This window comes from Mytilus edulis, chromosome 10 (assembly GCF_963676685.1).
Source record: "Mytilus edulis chromosome 10, xbMytEdul2.2, whole genome shotgun sequence".
Lineage (NCBI taxonomy): Eukaryota > Metazoa > Mollusca > Bivalvia > Mytilida > Mytilidae > Mytilus > Mytilus edulis.
Genome location: NC_092353.1, coordinates 17,039,196 through 17,058,248, shown reverse-complemented (window position 1 = coordinate 17,058,248; position 19,053 = coordinate 17,039,196). Strand labels below are relative to the sequence as shown.

At 30.7% G+C, this 19,053-nt stretch overlaps 1 protein-coding gene across 3 annotated transcripts in view; it reads right to left on the bottom strand.

Moving 5' to 3' along the window:
* The window catches only part of LOC139490504 (uncharacterized), a 154,580-nt gene that overhangs the window by 41,541 nt on the left and 93,986 nt on the right, over positions 1–19,053 (bottom strand). For all 3 annotated transcript variants that reach the window (XM_071277282.1, XM_071277283.1, XM_071277284.1), the window contains one exon: positions 12,252–12,421. In XM_071277282.1, coding sequence (XP_071133383.1) covers positions 12,252–12,421 — 170 coding nt within the window. The remainder of the gene's footprint in view (positions 1–12,251; positions 12,422–19,053) is intronic.

The window sequence follows — 19,053 nt, the reverse complement described above, 5'->3', positions numbered from 1 at the left end:
ATATTACAACATTCACCCAAAATGTTGTTAAATGAAATTGGATACCCTGCATTTATCATGCTTTTCAATAAGATATGATCAATTGAAAGACCCCCTCCTAAATTATTGAAAACTATCATGTGCTCTGCATTGACATTAATATCTTGGTATAAATTAAATACACCCATGCAGGTTAGAATAAAATATAAGTCCTGCAACGTGTATCTAACACAAACAATGAGCTCAAAATAGTAATAGCAAAGTGATAGTTGCATGGGAAATACATCAGAAAGATCATTATTATCATTAATGAGTCAATTAATACCATTTAAGGTCATTTACTCAGCAAACTAAAACCATGTTTTACACAATTGTTTCAAGTTAGGGTGAAGGTTGATCCACTGTTTAAACATTTAGGATAGGGTGAAGGTTGGCACCTGTTAAATGTTTAAACCTGCTGCATTTGTTTGCACCTTAGTCAGGAACCTGTTATTCAGTTGGGTGGTTTTTAAGTAATTGGGACCCATTATAGCTTGCTGCTCAGTGTGAGCCAAAGCTCTGTGTTGAAGGCCTTACTTTTGACATATAATAGTTAACTTTTACAAATTGTGACTTGGATTGGGAGTTGTCTCATTAGCACACATACCACATCTTCTTACACAACATTCTCAAAAAGTAATGTTGGCAATCATAGTGTGATTTAAAAATGATGCACTTTTGTTTACAAAACAAAATAACATGGCAAAACTGGCAGGAAAAATGAAGGATGAGTTCCAGTTAGAGTGAAAGAAAATTGCTTTAAGAAAATGAAATGAAAGATGAATTTATTTCAACCAGTTTTTCAACTTAACAACGAAATATGCAGCTAAATTTCATTTCAAAATTCGATTCTATTGTTCCTCTGAGGTTCCAAAATATGGAAATGCACATCAAGACCAGGACAATACTTCTACTGAAGACTCAATTATTCATGCATGTACAGTCAAATACCATTCACTTTTTTAAGTTGATTGCAAACTAACTATTTTCAGTTATGTTTGAGGCAGACTGCATTTAATGGTAATTTACCCAGCTATGTTGTATGCTGTAATATAACATGTATTTAACCTATTAGATTGAAATTAAATAATATATCACTAGAATTTGTGGTGAAAAGATTGACATATTTAATACTTAAGAAATCATTTATATGTCATAAAATTAATAGTGTAGACCTCAAAATAAATAACATCCATTCATCATGGTTTTTAGATCGATTATCAATAAGTATATAAATTGAGAATAAAAAGAAACAGAAGTATGCCTGTTTGCATATGGATCCAGAAATTATTAGAAGCATGAGATTTTTTTAAAGTTGTACAAATAAAATAATGCCCTGGCATGTTGTATAATCATTCATAGATTAATTCCTATAAACCATACAACCCATATATATGCAAACTATGTAAACTGAAAAAAGGAATTCAAATAAACAATATAAAATTTCGACAGCTTTTAATTTTATAGAAAATGGATATGAACCCACATGTACCTTCTTTGAATGCTAAAAAGTATTGTACAATTAACAGGTTATCATTTCAACTTTTTAATTAAGGAATTTGCATAATTGTTTTTGCTCGATTTTGTTTTTAATAAATCCCATTTTTATCTGTATTATAACGTTCTGAGTGGTGCATATCATTTTTCATACCATGCACTTGTATAGATAGTGTTGTGAGTAGCACAGTACATTCTATTGAAAATGGGCTATTTTCTTTGTAATAGAAATGTTGTTCCCAAACAGGACATTAAAATACAGAAAAATATGGAACTTATTAAAATTTCAAGCACAATAAATTATGTAAATACCATTATTAAAAATAATAATATAATTCCAAGTTGAAATAATAGCCTGTTAATTTACAAAGTATTCAAGTTGGAGCTACACTGGGAGTAAATTGATCTATTATTATGTATCTTACAAGAAAATTAACATGACCATTTACAAAGTTCATCAACAAAATAAGTTGATGTGAAAATGAAAATGTATTTGCAGATGTTCAAAGTTAAGTATTTTTCATACTTAATTGACTAATCTTAAACTCTGGAAATCACCCAGTCAATATGTTTATTTTCAGCATATGTAACAGCTGTGTTACAAATTCTAAAGATCTGACACTTTAAACTGTTCCCTTAATGGTAATTTGTTCTACCAAATTCACTTAGTATATTAGAAGAAAACTTAGTAATTTTTTCCAAGAAGACATGTCCAAATTACAAAAATGGCAACTCATCTTGTGTAAAAGAAACATTTGTTTTTACCTCAATTCAAGTCTAATCTCATGAAAACATCTGTCAATGATCTTGTTTCATTTTGAATAAACTGTTAACATTTTAGAAAATCAAAGAAATTTTTTAAACCAACTTTTTTCATTTCAGATCATGTTGCCTTAAATCCTTGTCTATATTAAATTCCAATTCAAAATAATGCCCTCAAATTCATGCAAATTTTTACCTCATGGTTTCATTAAAATGTGATTCCATAAATTCTTTAGGAAAACAGCAAAATACAAATATTTTATACCTCCAATTCCCTAGTTTTAAAATGCTGTATCTTTCTTTTTAATGCTTGAAAATTTATAAAAGTTGTATTCATGGATAGCTAACAGATTACTCTTTCAAATTAATACAATGTTAGTATTATACAACAATTATGAAATCAACTAATGTTAACTATGTAAAAAAAATTACAAGAAATTTCTACTATTATCTGAAATTAGCTTCTTCATGAATACCCCAAGGGATTGATTTTATTATATGTTGTTCATAGAGCAATTATCTACGAAAGGGTGTCTAAGATTTTGGATAGAATGTGTACATTTTACATCTTATTTACTTTTATGTGGTAAGGATGTTTACACTTATTACAGATTTATGGAAGAATGGAATATGATAGTGATAATTTGAGACACCCTTTTGTAGCTCCTGCTGTGTTGATTAAGATTTCGTTTAAATTTCCTGTATAGTTATAGAGATGATAGAGCTAACTTCATTCAAGTGAACTGACCAAGATTTTCCCATTAATTGCATAATAATTGCATAATAATTGATTACATAATGATTGCATAACAACAATTTTGCATTCATTTAAAAGATTCATCTTTTATCTATCTATATATACCTTTTTTTATTAACTTGTATGCAGTCTTAGGAAAGTAACAGCATTTTAAAGATTGGAGATTGGAAGTAAAAAAATCTTTGTATTGTGCTACCTCAACCATAAAAAAATATAATTATATTTGCATAAAAGGTTTCCTGCTCTTTTAATTCAATAAGTAAGTCTATGCATTGTAATATTAGAGAATGTGATTTTATGACAATGATAACTGTTTCAATAGTATATTTAATAACCCATTCACATTTCTCAATAAAACAAACAAAATGTCACTTTTAAAATCAGATACATGTGAAAACAAACCATGTACATTAATTCTGTTTTTGCAGTCATACTTTTGTTTTCAAATGATAGTTCTTCATTAATAAATCTACTATCATATCTCCCTGAGAAATATCAAATAATCTGTTCTAATTCATGTAAGGAATTTTCCAGGAAATGATACAATCGATTGGTTAGGTATTTATAATCCTTTATTAAGAATGTCATGTGATTAAAAGAAAATTTCCACTATCCCCCAATCAAGATACTGCTAGGAAATATATCCACATTTTGAAAAATAAAGAACATGTGATCTGTTGTGTATTTTTGGTCAGGAATATAGAAACACTTCTTTTTTTGAATTTTGTGAGTATGTACATCCTTTTTAAGTTTAAGATCAATCCTCAATTTACTATATAAAAAATGATCCAGAACATTGCTTTCATTTTGGCTCTCAAATTCAATAAATGTATAACACAAGACACAAGCATGATTACAATTTCAAATACTGTGAAAATATCTTAATGGATGGGATATTTATTTCTGGGATATCATATTTTTTTCAACCATGAATTTCAAAACTCTAAAAAATACTTATTTTGAGGAGTAATTTCAATTATGAAAGCAATTAGGCATTAACTAAAAGAAAAGCACCTCACCAATAAAATTGTGTTATATTTGTCCTATTTCAACTGTAATTCACACAATTGTTTAGCTGTGTTTTAATCTTTAAAATAACATGATCTTACCAATAAACTCATCTTAGATACCAGGATTAAATTTAGTAATTAAATGCCACACATGTGTTTTGTCTACAAAAGACTCATCAGTGACGCTTGATTCCAAAAAATTTAAAAAGGCCAAACAAATTTACATAAAAAATTAATTTTACTTATAACATAAGTATATATAAAAAAAGTCTGGAATAAACACAGTAATATGTTATTGACAAGGACAGTAATATAAGGTTTAGTATTTGTATCCCTGGGCCTTGAAATAGCTTGGCAATAGCTAATGAATTTTTCCCACTTTGAAATTGAACACTTGTTTAATATGAACTAAATTTTGTTCTTGTTTGAGTTTTTCACAAAAGCCGGATATTCACAATGGCAATGTACCATTTATAACATTTCAAATGTATTTTAGTTTTTTTCATAATTCACCGTTTAAAAAAATTGAGATTTAATCATTGTTTAATTGAAAAATTAAATAATCCATTCATAAGAAAAGTTTTTAATAGGTAAATTTCGCACAATTAGGTCGTCACTCATGAATCATGAACTTCAGGACTTTATATTCACAGTAGATAAATATTTACTAGTTATTTACACATTCTTTGGTCCATTAACATATATTATCTTGATAAGATATTTTCTATTTCAAATGTTTGCAAAGATGATATTGAATGACTGAGTAAGATTTTGATTAAAATTGCAACAATTGATTACAAAATACTTAATTAGATTTTTACCGGTATACACTTTAAGTGTATGTCATATAGTTTTGACAGATATTAATCAAAACTGATACTCTTAAATGTATCTTTGACTATCTATATCCTATACATATATTCACCATATATATCCTATTATGTGAAAATGTTAACCGAACAAAACTCCAACAATAAAGTTTGTAAAAAATACCCTCTGGACGGTTTTCACAATCTCTTTCACATAAGATATATTTTATCCAGTCTTCCAACTAAGCCCTTCAGAGTGAAAATTTCATATCTTCTCTCAATTATAAAATGGTTAAGTAGAGGTATAAATATGTCATCCACTACTGATTAGGGGACAGATGATATTACATAAAACAGATGTTTAAAACAAAAACTGAGTGTGTAAATTTTTGATAAACCCTCAAGTAAAAAATTACAAAGTAAAAAGTAAATATTCTGATTTAGTTTTACATCTAATACCTCATCAGATATTAAAAAGAAGAAGCACGAGTTTTGAATAATGTATTATTTTTCATAGTTTTGTGTGTTATATTTAAGCTTTGAATCTTTAATATGGTAAATTTCAGTAAATTTAAACAGCTTAATTAAGTTCATTACATATACATTAATTTGTTGTTACTAAAATACTGAGAGCTCAGCCACACCCTCTTATTGCATGTATTGATAGATTGTCAAAAGATGTTAAGAAGAAAAAAAAAGAATATAAGAAGAACAATTAGGTCTTTTCTCATCTAGTGGATATATTTATAGATCCCATTGATACTAAATGATACCTCAATATTTTTATGGTAGGGGTGTGCCATTCTGGCCTAAAAAATGTATCAATTTTAATATACATGTAACATAACGTTCAGCACCTATAGTCAGGAGCAGATCCAGAACTTTTTTGTAAAATGGAGGGGGGGGGGGCTCTGACTGACCTAATAGGGGGCCACTCTAGTCATCAGTGATTCCCTATATAATGAACCAAATTTTTCCCATGAAAAAAGAGGGGGGGGGGGGGGACATCTGGAACTTATTCTAAAGGTGAACATATTAATTCATATATTAGTTTAATTTAGTATAATATAATTTTAATATTCTGAATAGCATATTCTTATATGAAATGAAGATCATACATACCCCAAATCAATATATAGTATGCACTGGCAGATTTAGGGCCCCCCTTTTTGGGAAAAAATTTGGTTGCTTACATAGGGAATCACTGAAGCGTGACTGGAGCGGGCCCCCTCTTAGGTCAGTCAGTGGGCCCCACTTATGAAAATTTCTGGATCTGCCACTGGTATGTTATAAAAAGGAGGGTCATTTTTATATAAAACCTCTCAAAAAAGGGGGAGGCAGTGTTGTGTATTTTTACTTTTAATCCATTTACTAGTATGCAACAATTACCACTTGTGGATCAGGATAAAATAACATGTGCTTCCTGTCATCTAACAAATTTTAATTGAAGTGACAGTTTAATTTGAAATTATCATCACTATATATAATGGTGTTTTTCTTAGTGGTGCAGATGATAAGCCCAACATCATTTTGATGTGATTTCTCAGGCTTAGTTGTAAGACTGTATCAGAAAATACTTTTCAATGTTAGACTGGTAATAAAGCTTTTCTGAAAAAACAAAGCTTGTGATCCACAATGTATATGTTCCAGACCGTATGAGTATTTGGACCGTACGCGTACGGTCTGGACCGTATGCGTACTTTTTCAAAATACGCATACGGTCGGACCGTACGCGTATGGTCTGACTGATATTAAAAAGTTGGTCAAGCTTATTAGATACAAATGTATATAACAGATCAACATGACTTATATCTCCAATTAATATAAAAAGTTCAACAGCATTTGACATATAAACTTAATATTTTAACTATTTAAAAAGATCACGCTTATTTAATCTGTTAATCTCCTGTATTTTGCAGGCCGATAATTCATTAATTGCAGCTCAGTATGCTCATTGAAATTGAAGTTATCGGAAGTAAACATAATGTGGGAGGACAATTGTTTTAGAATATTTTTAAACTTTACAAAAGAAATGCATACGTAAAGGAACATGCATTAACAAAACATGTAAATGTAAAAAAATACGACGTTCTTATTAGAAGCAAGTGTCACCTTCGGCCAGAGTAACAAAATAGAATTCACGGATATACAATTAAGCAAATATTTAATTTCAATTGTTCGCTTATTCACTTTATCATCGGCCATCTATTTTGTAATAATAACAATTTGTATAACTAAAAATAAAGATTTTGATAAATGTTTGTTTAAATTTAACCCATATGATCCCAAAATGTATGATCAGCTGGACCGTACGGGTATACTCATGCGGTCCGACCGTACGCGTATGGTCGGACCGTACGAGTATACGTATATGGTCCGGACCGTACGCGTACGGTCCAAATACTCATATGGTCTGGAACATATACATTATAAATTAAAAAATTTAGTCCTGGTATCTATGATGAATTTATTTACAACCACTTGGTCTATGCTACTGCTGTTGGAGATTTATTCCCCCTAGGGTATCACCAGCCTAAAAGTGCTGACATGAATTATCATTGATATGGTTATATTTATCAATGAACTGTTTACAAAATGTTGAATTTTTGAAATTCTAAGGCTTTTCTACCTCAGGCATAGATTACCTTACCTTTTGCAAAATTTTTTTGGAATTTTGGTCCGTACTGCTCTTCAACTTCCTACTTTATTTGTCCCTTTTAACTTTTTGGATTCGAGCGTCACTGATGAGTTTTTTGTAGATGAAACGTGTGTCTGGCGTATATACAAAATTTAGTTTTGGTATCTATGATGAGTTTATTTATATATCATTAAGAGAGTTAGGAGTTATAAGACCATAGTTTTTAACCTTCCTATAAGGGAACTAGAAAAAAGACCATGCATGATTGTTTAATACATCTGGACTTTTTTTACTGAATGATTTCTAATGATAATTTGAGTGGAGTCACTGTCTTTTTATTTTACAATTAAAAACCCACTAAGAATTCAAATAAAATCAATGAAATCCACTTGAGGTCTAGCAAAGTCTATTCCTTTTTGTAAATGTCAATTTAGTATATATTTTCATTCTGTTCCTAATAAAATACAATTGAGTGCTATCTTGGTGTTTTCCTTTCTTTCCAATAGTCAATTAAACCTGAGTATTTCTGCTCATCTTTTCTATAATCAGTCCTTTAAGTATTTTCAGGATCCAAATAAGAAAACATTGGGATATTTTTAAGATTAGCCATTACATTTTCTTATGTTCAGTGGACCGTGAAATTGGGGTCAAAAGTTTAATTTGGCTGTAAAATTAGAAAGATCATATCACAAGGAACATGTATATTTAGTTTGAAGTTGATTGGACTTCAGCTTCATCAAAAACTACCTTGACCAAAAACTTTAACCTGAAGCGGGACAGACGGATGAACGAACAGACAGACGGAGGGACGAATGGATGCACAGACGCACAGACCAGAAAAGCATATAAGGTCAATGTCAGGAAAATATAAACTTTTTTGTATGAGGCTGAGAAACTGGGGAAGGGTGAGGTTCTAATGAGCCCTTCCCAAGTTATGCGCCAAGTACAAAAAAGTTTATATTTTTATGACATTGAGCTAATATTGTTTTATACAGCAACTTAAATTAACACATTGATAGCTTTTTAAATCGTAACTCAAATGTCAAACTTATTTTAATCCCTAAATGGACCTCTGAATGTGAAGAAAGTGTTCCTTGATGAAATTGACATTATACAAAATATAGCTATGTTACCATATTTAGGGAATAACCACAACTAGTTGCAGTATAAATATATAAATATATATATATATATGTGGTCTAGCGGTACAGCTACAGTGCATGCCATTTGGTGTCAGAATATCTCAGTAGCATGGGTTCGAATCCCAGCGAGGGAAGAACAAAAAATTTGCGAAAGCAAATTTACAGATCTAACATTATTGGGTTGATGTTTATACGAGTTGTATATTGTTACGATTTAGTGATCGTATTATTAAATTAATGGATCTCGTGTTATCCATAGTTTACAGTAGTAATTTTATGAGTCAGCTGTTTTTGTTTACGTTTTCGCAACGCTATTTTTACGATGGAATGTCACCTCGTACAGAATATTCACGGTTGTTTGGCATGTATTTCAATGATACATGATGCGATAATGTGTTTACCTTAGTTGCTTATTTATTTTCTTAATGTAATAACTTGTGTTTTAGCCGTAATCGTCTAAATACCAGCAGTGCCATAGTTTATTTACAAGAGAAGCCATATTTATTTGTGTATTGGCGGTCTGCAACACGAGATTGCCTGTGAACATAACAAACATTTTGATTGGTCGATCCATTGACTGGAAAATTATAAATAGAAGGTTGACGAAACGAACTTTAGATTTAATCTCACCGCCTGCAAGAGCAGTCGGAATTTATGCTGTCTTAAGCTTGATGTCCTTATAATTTAGTGTGAAGGTTTTGAATGTTTTAAGAAAACTAAACCTTCTTACAAATGGCAATTGTTTGTTTTGAAGAAGAAGAAGACGACCTTCGACCTACGGGAAAGTCCCGTCAGCTGTCGTTCCACTTAGTCAACTTTATATAAATACGATGAGAGAGGTTTTCTGGAAATCTACTTTCACTTTAGCAGAGCGAAACCTTTATGAGATGATTACGGCAAATTGTATATAAATATAAATGTATGTTTTTATGATCAATTGTAAATATTTGATTATATAGATGTTATATAAAATGCATCTGAACTTTATACCTGACTTAGTTATTATTTCAACCATATACCAACTCAAAGGATCCATGCAAATTATGTTCGATCGAGCCTCCTTATTAAATTTAAACTTACCACTCGGTTTAAGGGGCGAAATCGTTACAATATACATAATGTACACAGCCACGTATCACCATCATTGCTGGTGATCCCATGGATAAATCTGTTGTAGAGTTGTCACTGACTCAGATGTTCTTATAAATATAATTATTTTCTGTGACTGTATCTTGCATTATTTTGAAGGATCCTTTACTATAGATAATTGAGCTGATTGATCTGTACCAATAACATCTCCATGTCTTATATATCATGTACTGTAGTACGAAGCTAGATTAAAACTGACAAGGAAAGGTAACACACGACCACTGAAAGCTTTATTATTGTGAAGCCCAGGTGGTGATGTGGTCTAGCGGGACGGCTAGAGTGCAGGCAATTTGGTGTCACGATATCTCAGTAGCATGGGTTCGAATCCCGGCAACGGAAGAACAAAAAATTTGCAAATTTACAGATCTAACATTGTTGGGTTGATGTTTAGACGAGTTGTATATATATAACTCGTCTAAACATCAACCCAACAATGTTAGATCATTGTTGGGTTGATGTTTAGACGAGTTATACAACTCGTCTAAACATCAACCCAACAATGTTAGATCTGTAAATTTGCTTTCGCAAATTTTTGGTTCTTCCCTCACTGGGATTCGAACCCATGCTACTGTGATATCGTGACACCAAATCGCCTGCACTGCAGCCATCCCGCTAGACCACACGACCACCTGGGCTCTCAAAAAAAGAGCTTTCGCTGGCCGTGTGTTACCTTTCCTCGTCAGTTTTAATCTAGCGGCGTACTACAGTACATGATATATAAGGCATGAAGATGTTATTGTTACAGATCAGCTAAATTATCTATAGTAAAGGATCCTACAAATTAATGTAATATACAGTCACAGAAAATAATTATATTTATAAGTACGTCTGAGTCAGTGACAACTCTACAACAGATGTACCCATCGGATCGCCATCAATGATGGTGATACATGGCTGTGTACATAATGTATATACAACTCGTCTAAACATCAACCCAACAATGTTAGATCTGTAAATTTGCTTTCGCAAAATTTTTGGTTCTTCCCTCGCCTGGATTCGAACCCATGCTACTGTGATATCATGACACCAAATCGCCTGCACTGCAGCCGTCCCGCTAGACCACATATATATATACAGTATGACAAAAGTTAAGCATCACCGACATATAACTGGCAATATCTTTTTAACTATTGCAAAACAAATATTAATGTTTGGTGTTATGAATTACCTTTAACATACACTAAGAAAATTCATTACGAACAAAAAGATTGAACTCTGATAAAGCAGTCAAGCAACCTCTTATTAAAGGTCATTTGCACATTTACAAATATACTGTTTCTCCAGGTGGTCGTGTTAGTGTTTGTTCATTGGCCTGCCGACTTCATAGAGGCAACCAAAGAGCAAGTCGTGGTGTATAGAGACCTGTGCTTACAGGCAGGCACTCTAACGTCAGGTTTCAATGGAATAATGACTTTCTATGCTTGAACATAAGAAGTTGACAAAACACTCATTGGTCAGATGAGAGTCAGTTTCTTTTTCTGCCAGTAGACGCCACTAACGAATTTCGCAGAGAAACAAAACAGCCTATGACCAAAAGAATGTTTGCACAAGGACTGCATTCAGTGCTGCTGCTGTTCCAGAAAGGGGTTGCTTCTTATACCGTTATAAGCTGGGTATGCATATTCTCCAGTGTAACATACACAGACAGCCATACAGAGATTTGGTGCCTTAAAATATTGTAGTCTCTCATTTAAATAATCCCCAACTTGCGTCAACATTGCCAAGACCCTTTGATATGGACAACAACCCTAGACCACACAGGGCAAGGATTTTAACTAAGTCCAAAGAGCAATAAGCCATTTACACTATTGTTTGGCCTTCCATGTCTCCATACATAAACCCTATCAAACATGTCTGAGATGCCATTAGGGGAAATATCAATCGCAGAGATCCACCTTCACAATATTTTGTCGATTTAAACATGTTAAAAGTGGCATTTGTTGTTTAAGGCAAAAAGATTTCCTCAACTAAATTTGTTTTGAAGGCTTGTACCGAGAATGATACATTGTGTTATGAAAATGTACCGGAAGACATGCTATTGACTCAAATATTGACATTAAGAGTGCTGAAGGATTATTTGTTGAAAATTTTAATGATATTTGGTGATCAATTGTTGTAAAAAAATACAAACACAGTGAAACTTAAATTCGCTCTCTGAATTGTGTAATTAACACTAATTCTATGAACGAAAAACATACATGCATAGAACCTTCATAAGAGACAAAAATTATATTTGTGATTTGTTAATGGTAAAAGATGGTATACATTAGCAAAATTGCTATATGATTGATTTCTTTTTTTCAAGGAATAATTGATTTTTTAAATTTGAAAAAAAACTGATGCAATAAAAATAGGTGGTGCTTAACTTTTGGCGACTGTATATATAGATGAGTAAGCGGTAAATAAGGGACATCATATATCCTGTTACAGAGCATGTTTAGATTTTTGGCATTGATAAAAAAAACTTACTGCTTCCTGATGTCTAGTCTGTACCATCCTGACATAATTATCTCCTTTATTCTGTCTCAGAAAGGCACACTTAGGAAACCATCTAGCATGCTCAACCCAGGGATCATCTCCAGCTTCCCAATTCCTCAGTCCACCACCACAGAAAAAGCATCTTGTATAATCACCATAACCTGAAATGAGTACAATAAAACTGTTAAACCACAAGCACTTACTGTGAGTTTATTATTATTCATAGAGTACAAGTTTCTTAAGAGTAAGGGTAAAAGTGAATTACAAATCTAAATATTGAAAAAGTAAAATCACAAAAATACTGATATCCTATGAAAATTCAAAATACAAAGTCCCTAATAGCTTTAACTGATAAAAATTAGCTTTTGTTTTGGAAGGTGTTACAACTGCGAGCTCATAGGAATTATACAAGGGGGTCAAACATATTACACAAATCAAAATTATTTTTAGTGTTCAGGAATGATGATCTGTGATTTTACATTCTACTCATCAAAGAATATTTACAGGATAGACATTAGACATTATTTTATTGTACCAATCATGGGCCCTTGTCCGGCAAGATACAAAAACATCATAATATAATGATTATATAAACATTTGAAATATACAATACGTAATACACAAATAACAAATTGATAATATGAGCAATGTAGGATATAATTATGGTAAGAGGTATTGAGTGTAACAAGGCCGATTTAATATTAAAAGAATATGATATAAAGTTTATTAATAGGGAAACAAAAAAAAAGTAAAAATAGAACCAGGAATATAGTATCTTATTCTGCTGTAGTTCTCCTCATGACCAGTGCACAGCAGTGAGGGACTTTTACATCACAACAATGCAAAGGTCATCAAGGGGAGATCCTTCAGAACCAGCTACAGATACATGAGATATGAGATTACTCCAATAGTGATTCTCCTCATGATTAATGCACAGTAGCAAGGGTTGACATTGCTAATGGGCAATATTCATCAAGGGACTGTGCTCTAGACGGTGACAGGATATAAACACATTGTTGTTGTAGCCACCTGCCTTAAGTGCCTTACTGCAGCTAGACAATGTATATCAGCTCACAAATTAAAAGACAACTTGACATTTTAAGTGATAACAGTTAGTAATCCCCATGATCCAACATTTAAAAGGCATGTTTGGTGTCACCTGTAGGCTTTGTTATATGCTGAAAGTAGGTATTTACATTAAGTGTCAAACCCTTGGACTTTATTATTTAAACATACATAATGATAAATAATATGCATCATATTTTCAGATATTTTTGTTATCTGGTCCCAGATGAGACAAATATGAAAGAATATCATTAATTTTCTATGTTTGAACTAAAATAATTGTCTTAACATAGAGAAGCAGAAGTTTAACCTAAAAAGTAGAAGAAAGATGATAGTTTTATTATTTTCCTTTAATATTAGGGTCCAGTGCCAAAAAATAATATGGAGTAACCCATTGTTTCACTCAAAAAACAAAAATTAGGTTAATTTATATATCTGATTATATCTATAATCTAATTTATTTTAGTATTGACAAAAACAGATGGACCAGAACCTATCTCACAGATACCTATTAAACTTAAAACTCTCATTGAAAATACTTAAAGTTGAGGATCAATTATTATCTCCTCTGACAAGTAGCTCTTCATTATATTGGATTTCAAAGTAAAAATAATAATAAGAAACTTTTTTTTAAATGATCTTAAATATGTGTGCAGATAGATAGCATGCCAGTGTGAGCTACAGATATACATTTTCATGATTTGGAAGGTTATAAAGTAGAAAATGTTTTGAATACACCAAATGCATTTTGATCATTTTAGTTCTTTTACTTTTAACTTGTTCTTGTCTTTTGTGAATATACTTCCTTTAAGGATATACTATCAAATAACAGTATTGCAGGAGGTAATAATGGAAGTTATTCATGCAACCATTTAAATCTTTTGCAAAAAATCAGTTAATAATTATCAATAAAAAAAACTGTTATGTTGAAATTTGAGACTGCAATGAGTGAGAAATTTCAGTGCTGAGATAAGAACTTGAAAAACAAAATAAATTACAGCTGTTCTTTTGATGTTCATACCTTTCTCCTTGTTTGTGCCTTCTGTACAATATTTGTTTTTATATTTTCAGTACATCTTTATATCATGTAAAATTGTATCTGTTTATTTACTAATTATTATGAGATTGTTTGTTCAATAAAAATAAATGGCTTTTAAAATAATTTAAGGCTGATTCATATGTCATATGTCATTTGCTGATAGATAACAATAAGACCTGATTCTTCTTGAAGATTAACATGGATATATGAAAAACTGTTTTCCGGACTCAAAATGATGAAATTCTTTACCTAATATTTTATTATATTTCAAAGCAAAGTGATTGATAGCCATTTTAAGGTGTCTATCAAATAAAGTTTTTATTAGAGACCATTATTGGAATTAATCTCTGTTGATGTGTTTCCCTCAGTTTTATTTTGTTACTCGGATTTGTTTTCTCTCTAGCGATTTATGACTTTTTAACAGCGGTATACTTCTGTTGCCATTATTTACTGATTATATTTCAGAAATGATAATTTGTGTATTGTTTTAACTTTATCATCTTCATTGCTACTGAATTACTTCACTCCCTTTAAAATATAAAGCTATTTTAAAAGACATATATGTCAACTTTTTATTTTGAACCTACTTTCATTATTTGAGAATCATTTATGATGTATCAGTATTTATTCAGCTTCGAACTCAGGTTATAACCTATATTCACTTAAAAAGAAGTATGAAATCTCTATTTCTATGGTTAATATTGATTGATTGAATAATATAAATAGAAAATATAAAAAAAAATTAAAGAGAATATCTTATATCATCACCACTAGTTTGTCAACACAATTATGACACAGCTTTTCTTTCTTTTATCTGAAGTTGAATGCCTATCATGCCATTGCACATAAAAATTATCCACCTTTTTTCACATGTGTACTTTAATGGGCTTACATTATTCAATTACAAAAAAATGACATGAAAATCTTATTGGCTTAACATAAACCTATATTTAAGAAATCCATCAATTGTAAAAATGCCTTTGTAATTATTAAACAATAAGGAGATGTGGTTTGAATGCTAATGAAACAACTCTCCACCCCATACAAAATGACATAGAAATAATGACTTTCTATTATTTCACTATGAAAAATTGATCTATACCTATGGAATACAAAGAGTTATTACTTTATATCTTTTTTTTTTATTAAAGTATAAGTTAAATAGGTTTCAAACTTGAAAGGCCTATTTGTAAAATTTACATATATGAAAACAATACTTGAGATTTGGAAGATATAAGTAACTTCTAGGCTCAACTGTTTTTTCCTTTTTTTGTTTACATACTGAAAAGAGTTTATGTATAACTGATCAGAAAAAAACATATCAAAGATAGCTTTGAAGATTTACAGAACAATCTGACAGTCAGTTCAAATAACACAATGTATCCTCTGCTTGTAAACACACAGAGAATAAGTTTTGAGATCATAACCAGTCAGTATAATATGCTTATTTTGTGTAAACATTTAACTCATTTTGTTATCCCTGTCTTTTGGATAAGGATAAAAAGACAAGTTAATATGGTAAATTATTGCAAAACTACCCCAAAGATCTAAGGTAATGGATTAATCAAATAAAAGTTTCAAACATAATTTAAGAAATCATTTAAATATTTTACACTGTCTTTGCTGCAAGGCATGAAATTATTAAAGTATTTGATGCAATTATTTATATCTCCCTTAAGTAGAATCAGTTTTTCATTATCAACAATTGATGTCTTTGAATAATGGGTTAAGAAATTGATTTACTCCCAGGATAAAGAAAAGCCATAAATTAATGTTAAACTTTTCTCTTTTATGTCTTACAATGTCTTCTGTAACCACACCTTATATCTTAATTTACAAAGAAGTGTTATCATTTATCAGCAGAAAGTTCAGTTTTTGACAATTAATGACAGATTAATAGATGTAATTATGATTATATTTCAAACTGATTATTATAAAACATCTTCTAAAAGTCTGAAAATTTAAGATAATGACATGCTTCCTGTATTTCTTAAACTAATTGCTTTTTTTTTTATACAAGTGAAAACATAAAATCATTATTTATAACTTCTATATAAATACAACTAGTGGTGTCATATCTTTGGGGTCAACATCCCTCAGGTATCAGAAGACTGCATCTTAGACATACTTTAAGTACATGTATCTGTCCATTTTATGTGAGAGGTGATGGAAAAAACTAAATAGCTTTTAAGAGTTTCAGGGTGATTCATATGTCATATGCTGATAAATAATCAAAAGAGCTGGTTCTCCTCCATTCAGGATTAACATACATGTATGAAAAGTTGTTTTGTAAATAGAATTATGATGCATATGTAATAATTTTTAAACCAATCTGTGTGGGTGTGTCCATCTAAATAAAAGACTATTTCCCTATGTACTCCACGATTGCATACCTTTTATTAAGATCTAATAAAAAACGAATGTACTATCCCAACAACAAGAAATAAAACAGATTATTATTTACATGTCCCCCATCTGATAAAATAGTCATTATTTCATATTATCAAACTTCTCCATGCATTTGCCAAGTAGGAGCCATGGTCTAATTAATTTGAATATGATCCAACTGACTGATGAACTGCTAACATGGAAACAACAAAATGTTGACAGATAAACATCAAAGAGTGTGATGTAAGCTTAGTTCATATTATTTTACAACTTTCTAACTTCTTTCATCTTTAAACAAGTCTGACATTTTGACTTTGTTTTATAGAAAATACTTCCTCATTGTTTAATGTTAAATCCGCTATTACCATGAAATATCTGTCATAATCAGCTGTTTGTATTTAGTCACAGGATCATCAGGATTAGAATATATGTCTTTTCTTTTTCATACCATGAATTAAGTGCACATAATAATGTCACATCAATGTTGCCCAGGTGTGATTTAAAGGGCTTAGATAATCAAATTAAACAATATTCTTAAAGATTGCAGTTCATCTGAATAAGTGATATAGGGTGCAGTTAATTGAACAATTATCAAAATATTCTGCAAAATTCATATGGAATGAATTGAATCTGTAATAGTAAAGTTTCAGAACTAGAAAAATTTATAAGGTACGATCATGTTTGTTATTAGTACACACCTTTCATGCCTTTACAAAAATATCTTAAATTGATTTCAACAAACTTGTTAAAAATACTGAAATCTATAATAGTGTAAGATAGTAAATTTCATTAATCATTATTAATATCATTTCCTTTATATCAATATTTTTTTATTTTACAGATCAAAATACCAATTCTTTTTATTATTGTTTAACATTTTCAATTTAACTGTTTTTTAAGGGACTGATTTCCCTTTTGAATGACTGCCAAATTATGCCAACTTTTAATTGATTTAATCCTCAAATTTATATATCTATTTCACATATATATTTAGGCAACTATGTACCATTTGTTGTTTGGAAATCTACTTCAGTTCAAATTCTTTTAATTATATTTTGATTGTCCAAAAAGATAAACTTGAAATATTGTATTTGACATAAATAAATGGGGAATGTGTCCATGGAACACAGATAATTCCCCCCTGCTTGAATAAAATATAAAGTTATAAAATGACATAACTGAAAAAGCGGTAAAAGTGACACTATCCAAATTTATATTTGATCTGAGTTTTGTGGTGATAAGTATTGTGTATAAGTTTCTTAAAATATGGTTGAAGCAAACTCAAGTTAAGGGAGGGAAACAAAAATTCAGCAATTTTTCAATTTGCAAAGGAGCATAATTATAGAGTTAAAAGTGACATCCCGCCAATTTGGAATTGATCTGTATTTTGTAGTAACAAGCATTGTATAAAACGTTTCATAATATTTGGATGAGGTAAACTAAAATTAGAAATTGGAAACCAAAAAAATCAGCAAAATTTTCATTTGTAAAGGGCATAACTCTAAAACCTTAAAAAGTGACGCCACCAAAATTCAAATTTTATCTGTGTTTTGTGATAGATAGCATTTTGTATGAGTTTCATAACATTTTAGTGATGAGTTCAAGAGAATGGAAACCATCTATGGGAATAGTCAAGGGTAAAACTCCACTATGACGGAGGCATAAAAACTCACTTATAACCCTTTCCTCCATAATGACGCCTTTTGACGCCATCCCCTTTACTCCAAAATGACACCTTTCGATCCCTGTGTAGTACCTCAGTTGAAACATTATAACTACCAAATGTCTGCATCAGACTTAATACAATTTATATCCAATATGTAAAGAATATTGACAAGAATATCTGACTTACATTCATTTGACGAAATAATTTATTTTTCGCAAAGGATTTTTATACTTTAAAGCATATTTTCAGCATTTCATTCAAAAATTCTATGCGAATCAAGTATGCAAAATAAAATATTTCCATTGAGGAAAGGCTTAACCAAAAGAAATTCCCATTTGCCAAATTTTTGTTCTGTTGATTTTTTCTGTTTAATAGAAATTGATAAAACAAGAATGTGTCCACAGTACACGGATGCCCCACTCGCACTATCATTTTCTATGTTTAGTGGACCGTGAAATTATAATAAATTCTCTAATTTGGCATTAAAATTAGAATGATCTTATCAAAGGAAATATATGTATACTAAGTTTCAAGTTGATTGGACTTCAACTTCATCAAAAACTACCTTGACCAAAAACTTTAACCTGAAGCGGGACAGACGGACAACGAACGGACGGACGAACGAACGGACGGAC